Source organism: Megalopta genalis, chromosome 5 (assembly GCF_051020955.1).
Source record: "Megalopta genalis isolate 19385.01 chromosome 5, iyMegGena1_principal, whole genome shotgun sequence".
Classification (NCBI taxonomy): domain Eukaryota; kingdom Metazoa; phylum Arthropoda; class Insecta; order Hymenoptera; family Halictidae; genus Megalopta; species Megalopta genalis.
The window spans coordinates 22230411-22241222 of NC_135017.1; the positions used below are offsets into that span (position 1 = coordinate 22230411).

The 10812-nt window shown below is 40.5% G+C and overlaps 1 protein-coding gene across 1 annotated transcript; it reads right to left on the reverse strand.

The window, feature by feature from the left end:
- Window positions 1–604: 604 nt before the first annotated feature.
- LOC143259477 (uncharacterized) lies at window positions 605–6577 on the reverse strand. The gene is made up of 3 exons (XM_076521901.1): window positions 5949–6577; window positions 2372–2678; window positions 605–2283 (listed from the first exon to the last, which is right to left on the reverse strand). The coding sequence occupies exons 1-3, from the start codon at window positions 6442–6444 to the stop codon at window positions 1809–1811; spliced, it is 1278 nt and encodes a 425-aa protein (XP_076378016.1). The 5' UTR covers window positions 6445–6577; the 3' UTR covers window positions 605–1808.
- Between the last annotated feature and the right edge of the window lie 4235 nt (window positions 6578–10812).

Sequence of the window (10812 nt, forward strand, 5' to 3'; positions counted from 1 at the left end):
TGCGAATGGAAATCATGGTTGAAACCCAACCCCACACCCCCGGACCGTTCGCGCACCGCGAGAAAGAGAGATTCCAGAAGGGGTGGAACAGAGAGAGAGAGAGAGAGAGAGAGAGAGAGAGAGTGGGGTGCCCCTCCATTCTGTTTGCGACCACCCTTATACCGGGAGAGACTCGCCACCCCCGCGTTATTCCGCGCTTCGATCTCGTATCATCCCCTTTCGCGTCTTTTGTGCTTTAAAATACAAATACGCCGGGAAAGGAGACGCTTCGTGCACGCGATCTTTTTTTTCTTCCCTCGCGATTTAATGGCGACGATCCTCCGGGAATCCTCTCTCGCGGTTTCTGCACCCGTCGCTGTTGCTATGAATTTTTCGGATCGCGAGCTATCGAATTCATTCCTTCGCGGGAATTTATCCTTTCGGTGGATTCAGGGAGATACGTTCTTGGCTTCCTCCGAAAACCGTTTCGTGACGATTTTTATGGGATTTGTTGCTAGAATTTGAATTGTTAGCTAAGGAAATACACCGTTAAATTATTAAAAAGAGTTTCGATGCATTCTCTTTTGGGTGGATTTGGTTCTATCTGAGAAATATTTTCTGACGATCTTTATGAAATTTGTTGCTCGAATTTCAATGTATTAGACAAAGATACGTACAAGAAATTTTAAATGATGGATACAGGAAGAATTATTTTTAACGCTAAGATAACTATGGCGTCGGAACGTCCGGTCTCGCACATTTCATTTTCGAATTGTTGAAATCGTAATGGCTCCTTAAGAAATAATTCAATCAGCATGCTTCATTCAATTTTACATTATAGTAAGAGTCTGAATAATTCGGCCTTGTTAACCTTATAACGCTACACTCGTTAGTTATTATCGGAGCTTCGCTTATTTTTAGTGTTATAAATTGATTTGAAATTAATTTTATCCATCACACACACACACACACACACACACACAAAATTAATTCCTGAACGCCTCTTCGGAAAAATAATATGCCTACGCGAACTTGTATAATATGTAAAAAATATAATTTTGTATTTAAAATAACGCTTTAAAGTAAACGCTAGAAAATGACGCGAAAGAAACCAACACTGAACTCTGAAATAATTACACATTTAGTTATAATAATTATATTATATATTATATATTATAGTTATATTAATATAATATATATAATAATATAGTTATAATAAAAAATAAAAGAACACACATCACACGCAAAACATGGAACTTAATGTAATATACAACTTAAATGATAAAAATATACAACAACATTCGAAATAGCGAATATCGCCCGAATCACTTAGAGCCACCGATACTCATCGATGATAGAATCGAGGATGGTACATCGTTTGTCTGTAAATCGGCTATTACCGTTCGACCTATCGTCTGCGAGCCATTTTACCGTACATTCGGTGACGTAAGCGCTCATTCTGCCCCGGCGGTGCAATTATTACCGTGCCCCTTAACGAGTATGACTAAAATCGTGAGCCCTAGCGATACAAGACTTATTCGGCACACGCGTTTTTTCGTTCAGTTAGCGCAGTTCATGATACATTCTCAGTTCCTCCAATGTTATAAATACAATTTTACGAAATTTTATGAACATTGTAATTTCGTGAGAAATTCTTCGTTAGTTCCGTTTGTTCCAAATTTTGTACGAAGCTTTCCTTCTAGATTCCTCTGGGTTCTCTAATTTTAGATAGCAGACCGATCTTAAAAATCTGCCGATTATAAAATCGTCTCCTCAAAAAACGTTTCGGCCGATTTCAAACGACCGAACGTACTTGAAATTTATTGACATTACTTGAAATTTGAATAAAAACATGTCGTTTCTGCGCAGGGAAGCATGAAACTGCTGGGACCGGCCTCGTCAAAGCCCGTATTGTTATAATCAGACCCTAGATCAGTTCCTTCAGTGATATAATTACCTAAATCCTCGACGAAATCGGTATACAACGAATTTGTCTGCACCTCCATGATAGATCCGTTCGTGCCGAAAGAATTTATCAATTTTTGTTCAGAATGGTCTATGATCGGCCCTATGGACTCCTCCACAATGGCTTTCGCTTTTTCAAGGAAAGTAATATTTTGTTCTGTTTCATTCTCTAACTGGTTAGTCAGGAGAGCCATGGTTTGGTTACACATTCCTCCAGGTTCGTTTTGGTTGACACCTTCATTTCTAATCAGCGATGGGTGTCTCTCCATAATTCCGTTTGCCATGGACTCGTAACGTCCTCCATCTTTATTTTGACTATAGTTTTCTTTGATTTCGCCACTGAAATGTTCGATTAAATTATTCGCCATGTCTTTAATAATTATATATATAATGTCTTTAATATTTAATTAGTTAATTGATTCAGTACCTGTTCAATTCTAATGGCGGAGGGGTGTTGTATCGATTCTTCATTTTGTTCCGCGACCGCTTGCCTGTCTTCGTGGAACTAGTTTTAACGGAATCACCGTTTTCGGCTGCCAGCTCCTTCTTTTCCTTCATCCGTCGGTTCTGAAACCAAATTTTGATCTGACGTTCCAACAGATTCAGCGTTTCCGCCATCTCGATGCGGCGGGGACGAGTTAAATAGCGATTACGCTGGAATTCTTTCTCGAACTCCATCAACTGCTGGCTGGTGTATGCCGTCCGCATACGTTTCTGGCGGGGTTTCTCAGGTGCTGCAATTTGAAAATTTGTTTCAGTATATTTGGGTCAGGATATATTTTTTAAATACAGCTGTTCCTTAATATTTCGAGAAAATTATCGATTCTTCGACGTAGAACTTTCTTAACGCTACCGAAAGAACCGAACATGTTCGGAAACTGGATAGTTTCAGATAATCGTGGAAGTAGAAAGCATTTTTACAGGTGTTCGGAGTATTATGTACATGTACACTGAAATATATACTATCTACAGCGAACGTGTGGAAAATCTATTTGATTATTTAATCGACTTATTTTCTTGGCGGAGTCAGAGCAGCGAATTAAATTTTATCGAATCTATAGCAGAATATTTTGCCAATTGTCATCCATGTGTTAGTATTACTATTTAGTACTATTAGTAGCATGGAACTATTTTTGCAACTGTTTAAAATCGTTTCGAACTAAATAAATATCTTGCCAATTTCACAAGCATCCTCGGAACGTAAAGATATGAAAATGTAACTGAACTTTTCAATTTTAATTTGATCAGATGAAATGCTCTCTAACGTCGAAGTGTTAGGCATCCGTTAACAACTTCTTGTCAACTATGTCGACAAGAAGTTGTTAACGGATTCCAGGAGACGCGTCATCGTTCGTTTCTCCAAATTTTTCAGCATAGAAGAAAGCTGTCGATTAAACGGGTCGCCTCATCGAATTCCAAATATCCGGCCTGTGAAATCGCAATTTTTATCTGCAACGCAGAGAGAGAAGGGAATCAAGGTATGCCCGGTGGTGCACTTGTCCGTCCGACCACAAGGCGGATTGCATACCTGCTGTGCGGCTCAAAGCCCTACCGAGGAAGTCGTATAATTGGATTCTATGATCTCGGCACAAATTGGCAAGCAAATACAGTTCGTCAAAACTGGTGGCCGGACAAAGCAGCCTGCCGAGAAGTGACCACACTGTCGCCACGGAACACAAACACTGTAGCCGTTCAATGGATTTATGATGGCAAGTTGTTAAGTTATAGCATTAGCCTTTTCGAAGGAAACCCCAGCAAATTGAACCGTCTGCCGAAGACACCTGGGCGTACGGAAATGATCGGAAAGCAAACTACCTGCAAATAGCAAACGCGTGCCAGCTGAAATTTGGTAAGGTTAGGTCCTCGAAGTCTCGAAGTCTCGAATCTTTTACCGAGAGTTATAGACGTTGCCTATATTTGATATTATTATTTTATAATTCTCCCCATCTTTTCTTTAACTTGTAAACAAAAATAGACAGTTCAGGAAGAGGAGACACAATTATTACGGAGATTTTTATAGTTGCCGATTGTCAACGATTAGAAAAACGAGGTGCAAGGCTCGAGTAATCTCCTCTTCCCAAATTGTTCATTTTTGTCTTCAAGTTGAAGGAACATTAGGGAGAATTTATTGTATTTAGAATCGAATATTTGGACAGGCAATTCGAATGATCAGAATTGACTTTGAGCTTGAAGAAGTGACGATAGAGAATACAGGGTGCCTCAAAGTTATGTAACTTCATGGAAATGGGGGATTCCTGAGGTTCTTTGGACAATCATATCCGCGTCTACTGAAAATTGACGAGTAGGGATGATCTTAGTAGACGTAGATATGGCTGCCCAAAGGGACGTTGTTTTCAAAATATTGAGGAATATTTTCGATTCAACGGATTGGAATTCGCTTACGTGACCGAACCGTGTGATTCCTCCGGAATTTTAGGACATATCGATGCCCCGGAGGCACAAGAACCGTTCCGAACAATATCTTATCACCTGTGAACTAGATGCTAGCTACGATTTTCACAATCTGATCGAGCAATTCTAAATCGCGAAACAACGAAACGTATGAGACAATCGAACGAATTTTAGAGTTCACCGGACAATGGCTAAAGAATTGTTTTCAAAAGTTGCTTTTAGATTTAAGAAACTCATTTTCTGATAACTTCTACACGCGCTGAACATTGCTTGGCACAATTATAAAAATAAGTTGCTCCGTTTCGAAAGGATTAGAAATACTTTTTACATCGAGATTGTTAGCTGAAGATCTAAATTGTTCCGCTAATTTTACCGTCCGGAGAATTAATCGAAGAACTTAGAGATGCGACGCGTTCGTAAGCTATGAAATTTGCGAAACGGACGGTTAAAAACAGGTAGAACGGCAGATTGATAGCATTTCTCGGCCAATAAATATGTCAACACTGACCCGAGGATAGCAGTCCATCATCCAGTGACTCTGTTTTATGTAAACCTGTGTAGAGCATCGACGAGCAAGCGGGCCGAGCGCCGTTTTATAATCCCTCGAGACTAAAGTCTCCTAAATGGGCAGCTCGTTAATCAAACTTGATTCAATGATGTCTACGTGAACCGTCTATTTGCCTAGAATCCGCGACGTCGCCGGGACGTTCTTGTTTAACATTGTCGCGTAATTTTAGCCAGCGACTAAAAATCGCGGACCGTTTTTCTTTCGCGCGATCTATATTCATCTACCCGCCTGGACGGTGCTGGATTTTTTGTCCTGCTGTTTATAGACCTACGGGAAATTACATTATCCAAGAAACTCGCAAGCAGATATACTGATCATCGCCTGCGACAAGGAAGAAAAGAAAATTGAATATCACCCGATTGAAATCTTCTGCTACTGTGAACAGACTGAACGTGAAAGAAAGATGCACGATCCTTGTTGAATGAAAATTCTACGCGAATATTCTGCTATGATTAAACTATAATTACACTATTAAACATTTTGTCGGCATTCTACTACAATATATTTGCATGAATGTTCTATCTTCCTTTCTGAATAAAAAGAAACCAACGAGGATAACAAAACTATTCTTTCGCTAGTAAAAAAGAACATTTCACGCGTTTTGTTAAAAGAAACCAGCAAGATCTGTTCAATTTTTTCAACTAATGTTCGATTACTATATTCTCTCATATAAAATTCCACGAAACATCTTCTAAATAACCAAATATAGAAACCAGCCTAACCTGACAAAAAACACTTCTGTCACTAGCAACTCAAACAACATCTGGGACGTAGGAGAAAGATGGACATTAAATTTCACTGTTTATGAACAATCACTCGGAAAATCGTCTAAAAGCTTCTTATTATGACAGCAAGACGAAATAGAGGAACCCCTCCTGTCGCCGCTAACTTAGTAAAATTTTTCATAAAGTAACAAAATTTAATTCCTCAATTCCTTAATTTAAGAAACAACAATCTATCTAACGAATCGACAAAACGATGGACTTACCATTTCAAAAAAGATTAAACACAACAAAATTCGTACCTTCATTCTCGTTGCAGTTGTTCGCAGCGGGACCCGGTTGCAGCTCCTCAATCATGAAATTTTTATCTTCATTCGTCGACATCCTAAAGTTCTGGTTTAGGAAAGTCGGGGCTCCTTCCTCTTGCTCGGTTGTCAGGTTTTGGCAATTGTTTCCAACACTCCAAATCTGGTACAGATTCTCGTCAATCGATTGACTTGGAACTGTAATTCCAGTCTGTAATCTCGTTGCGTTGCTATTTTCATTCTGACACGCCCGTCTCTGCTCGTCCCAAGCAATCCACTCACTCGGAACTTCGTTCAGGACCGCAGATGTTAAAGTATGACCTGACATCATGTGCATCCTTGCAGATCCTTGGGAGTCGTTACTGGCCGGTGTCGGAGGCAAATTCATATTCAGGATTGAACCCAAATCCTTGATGCACTGATCTAGTTCGTACTGGTCTATCGCCGATGTTAAGTCCTGTGCACAACTGAGTTCTCTTGCTCGTCGATCCATGCTGATTGCGATTGGTTCGAGGTTTTACGCACAAATACGGTTAGTTCAAGGTTTCACACAACTACGGTTACTTCGAGGTTTCACACAACTACGGTTACTTCGAGGTTTTACACAAAACTGTGAAGTGCAGGACGATTTCTTGCCTATTTATACGGCCGTTGTTCGACCAGTCTCGACCAATCAGAGCCTGAGAAATTCGCCGTAAACAGTAATCCTTTTTGTCTACTCCCCGTTAGACCAGTACGCAATTTCGGGGGAAGCTCTGTGCGCAGAGATTCGTTTACAATTTTCGGGCCGAGACTAGGGGTAAATAATGGTTTTATGACGGTACCTGTGTTGTCGCTTCTACGCACCTGACTCATCATACACGGTGTCACCGATCTGGAGTGGGTAACGTCCCTTCCCTGGCTACGAGGTGGCTCGTTCTTTGAATAGTTTTCTCTAGCATCAAGACATGTTGTACAATGTATAAACGCGTCTTGTATAATTTTCTCTTCGAGTATCGTTAATAACAGTTAAAATTGTATGCGATGTTCAGTTGTTACGGAATGCGGAATGCTTATTCAATATTTATTTGTTTATTTATTTGTTGAATATGTACGGAAAGTCAGCCGTTAGTTATAAAATCACGGAACGCAAAAAATATAGTCGTTTAGAACGGCTCGATACAAAGTTACATGAACAAAGAAGTTAATCGTAATTCGTTAAATTATTACGATAACGCCTTAATTCTTTCTGAAAGATTGTAGTAACTGAATTTTTTGTTGTGACTGAATATTTTATTGATTGAATATTGTTTACGTGGCGCATTAATAACGGTACGTAGTTTCAAAGGAACTGCAAATTACTGTTATAAACCTGCATATTTAAAATTTTTCACGGTACTATTTCAATGTTTCGAGGAGTAACTAAAAGTTTTTACGGCGATCGATTGCGAAAGAACCGTAAATTGCTGTTACGAATAACGTATTTAATATTCTTCATCGCGCAACGTTAATATTTTCGACAGTTACCGAAATTGTTTACAGCGCTTAATTACGAAGAAATTGTTGTTCGAATGACCCGCGGCAATTGGGCATCTTGATTCTTTCACGAGCAAAAATCGTTCGATCAATAAATTAGCAGAAAAATTCGTAGTCATTCCTTTTCTGCATTGTAAAACGTTTATCGCAATACATAAATCCGATTCAATAATTTATATTAACAGACTACTTTAATCTCTTGCCATATTTCGACGAGCCTGACTCGTGAGGGAGATTTTTCGTAATATCTTAATAAATATAGATGTTACTCAGGTTTTCTTAAGTCGGAATAAAATTCTGGTCTATTGCAATCATTATTTAAGCATGCGCGAAAATATGGGCACGCGATAAGTATTAATTTTCTAAGAAAATCGAAGAAATGTTTACATTCGTAGCAGTTCAAATCAGCGTAATTGCGGAGAAAATGCTACGGCAAGGGGTTGAACACCACATACGAACGTCTTACACAGTGTTGGAATTAAACGAAACACGTTCAGATCTGCAATCGCTAATCACAAATCTCGTCTCTATTTCAGCCGTTTATTTTGAAAGTGGCATAAGTCACTTTGTTTTTAAGTCGATATATTTAAGGGTTTGCGTTTCAACACGTTTAAAAATATGGATGCAAACATTCGAGAAGATTTACTTGTATTTGTTATCTCAGGATACTGATATTTTTCTCAGTATAAATAATTTCGTATAAACATTAAAAAATCACCGCTTTTCATTACGGAGGCAAATTCATGACTTGTGCCACTTGCAAAATAAACGGCTCATTTATTTCTTAACAAGTTAGAACAATATGGACGTGACTTCGGTCACGGTAAAATGGCAACAATGGCGGCCGAGGCGCTTCCAGAAACGTCGAGGTAAGCGCGTTTGGACAGGTATCGGCATCGATATGAGTACCTGATACTTGTCGCAAGTCTTGCCCCCCTCTCCTCCACGGACGCCAAAATGCCGCTCACAAAGCAACAGGCACATGCGCTCGGGACCTTCGGACCGAAGAGGCCAAGTGGTGTATCTGTCGGGACCACCGCATTGCGTTCCGTTAATTCGAAGTCCTGCACTAAACCGCGTGGGTTAGTTTCTTCGGCCTTCGACAATCCGGAGCCTGCGGTTTTGTGATCGGATCTTCGGCTACCCTCGTCGGTCTTACGGTGACTACTACTGCCTGCTCATTGTTTATGGTTATGTTCATGAACCCTCTAAGTACGCCGACGTTTGAGAAAATAAGTTCGACTGACTTCCTTCGAGGGCAATCTGCTATTTTTCGGGAACGGGCACTTCTTCTTACGACGGGTACAATAAATTTTCTCCACTGTTCCCCAGCTCATAAATAAAAATGGGCAATTTTCGGAAAGGATGCACGGTGGTCCGAGCCTCGCGACTTGTTTTTATAATCGCCGATTTTTGTACCTTTCCTTCAAAAATTGTCCGTTTTTGTTTACAAGCTGAGCATTTACCGTGCACTTGAAAGATCGAGTGCGATGCCATTAGTTCTGGCCGGAGATAATTGCGAAGAACTTGGAACGAAGGTTTCGATTTTTTTTCAGGACAGTTTCGACAGTCTCAGAGATCGCTGTTGACTGATTCTCTTAACTACGGACAGGAAGTCTAAAAGCTAATTACTGCTTATTGCTTCTACCGAAAGCGAATCTAGAAATCTCTCAACATGTGCAAGATATATATATATATATAAATCTTTGTATAAAAAAAATATTAAAATACTATGTATACTATACTATACTATGTACTTATTTTCTAAGCAATTCCGATGTCCGTAGTTAAGGGTTGATAACAATATAGTACAGATCGTCAGAACAACAGAAGCTTTTTCTAGAAAAATTGCCAATAATTAGTTACAAATAATTAGTTTCGATAATCAGTTCTACTTTAATAGACACCGTAGTATCTGATACAACAAATGAGAAAGACAGGAATGAAGTTTGCTGTCCACGGTGCTCAAAACTCCACGAACTCCGTTCTCCAAACTCCGAACTCCAACGTTCCGCTCTCGTTCCTTGGAGTTCCGAAAAATCGTGTAGCAGTTCCTCGAAAACAAAGCCGCTGGAACATGCCCTGAAAAGGAAGAATCTCGAACATCGTCCATCTTAGGCTCCCCTGCGTCTCCATCGATCGAGACAGGTCGGTTCGATGGATTCCGTAGTCGGGGGGAGGTAGCGGATAAATCCCGGAAGAACGGTAAATCGGTAAATCGGTTCGGGGTTTTCCAAAGGTCCAGGGACGCGAAACCGAGAAATTGATCAGCGTCATTCTGTCCGACCATTCCTGAATGCTTTCTCCCTGTCCCGGCCACCCCCCTCATCCCCTCTCGAACCTATATTCCCTTTTTCTCGGCTCCACCCCCGCCCGGTTTCTCTATTTTCTCCTTCTTCCCGGTTTTCCCTTCGAACGGAATCAGCCATTCTCCGTCCGCGCCGAGAGCTGTCTGCAGGTCCGCACCACCGGTTTTCCAAGCTTCCACCCCTACACCCCCCACCGAGCTCAACCCCAAACCACATCCACCTCCGTGGATGCCACCTCCTGCTTCTCGAGCGTTCTCTTTTTCAACGGCGGATCGTGTGCCGTAGACAAAGATCGTTCGAACGAAAAAGGAATGCCGTGTGAGCCGTCGAGGGTGGCGCGCAGGGGGTTGCCGGGGTGAAGAAAAAAACGGCATCCTCCCGTTGCTTCTTTCGCTAATTCCCTTCTTACGGACCCGTTTTTCCTCACGCGGATTCGCACGCCACGTTTTCCGCACTGTCGGCCGCGGAAAATCCGTGCTGCCGGCTCGAGTTCGTTCGATCCGAGAGGGTTGAACGTCGCCGATATCAAGGTACACCGACTCGTGTGAATATTCGGACGTCTTCTGAAACAGATTAACATCTTTTGATCGATGGACAAAATTACTTGCACTTTTCTCAGATGTTAGAGAAATTAATTTACTGGGCAATGTGCCTGCGGAAATTTGTCCTCGAAATTGCGATTGGTTGGAATGCGGACGAAATGAGAAACTCGCATTTCTTAACCATTTCATTTTCGTTATTTTATGTCATTGTATGGAATGATCAATGCTATGAAACTGAATTAATGCTGGAAACGTTACGATGCGAATTAAACAGAAAGATCGTTCTATGATTTAAACAGAAACATTATGCTGCGAATTAAACGGAAACATTATTCTATGAATTAAATAAAAACATTGTACTGCGAATTGAACGGAAACATACTATGAATTAAACAGAAACATTAAACTATGGATTAAATAAAAATACAGTGTACGATGAAATCACGAATGTGTATAATTAAACAGAAATTAGACAGCATATTGCATAGAAAATCG

What these genes read in the sequence shown, in the direction of transcription:
- LOC143259477 (XM_076521901.1), bottom strand. Translation starts at nt 6,444, where the DNA reads ATGGATCGACGAGCAAGAGAACTCAGTTGTGCACAGGACTTAACATCG. An exon ending in CAACTGCAACGAGAATGAAG is followed by an intron (nt 2,679 to 5,948) that starts GTACGAATTTTG and finishes TTCAAATTGCAG; the next exon opens with CACCTGAGAAACCCCGCCAG. An exon ending in CCGCCATTAGAATTGAACAG is followed by an intron (nt 2,284 to 2,371) that starts GTACTGAATCAA and finishes CGAACATTTCAG; the next exon opens with TGGCGAAATCAAAGAAAACT.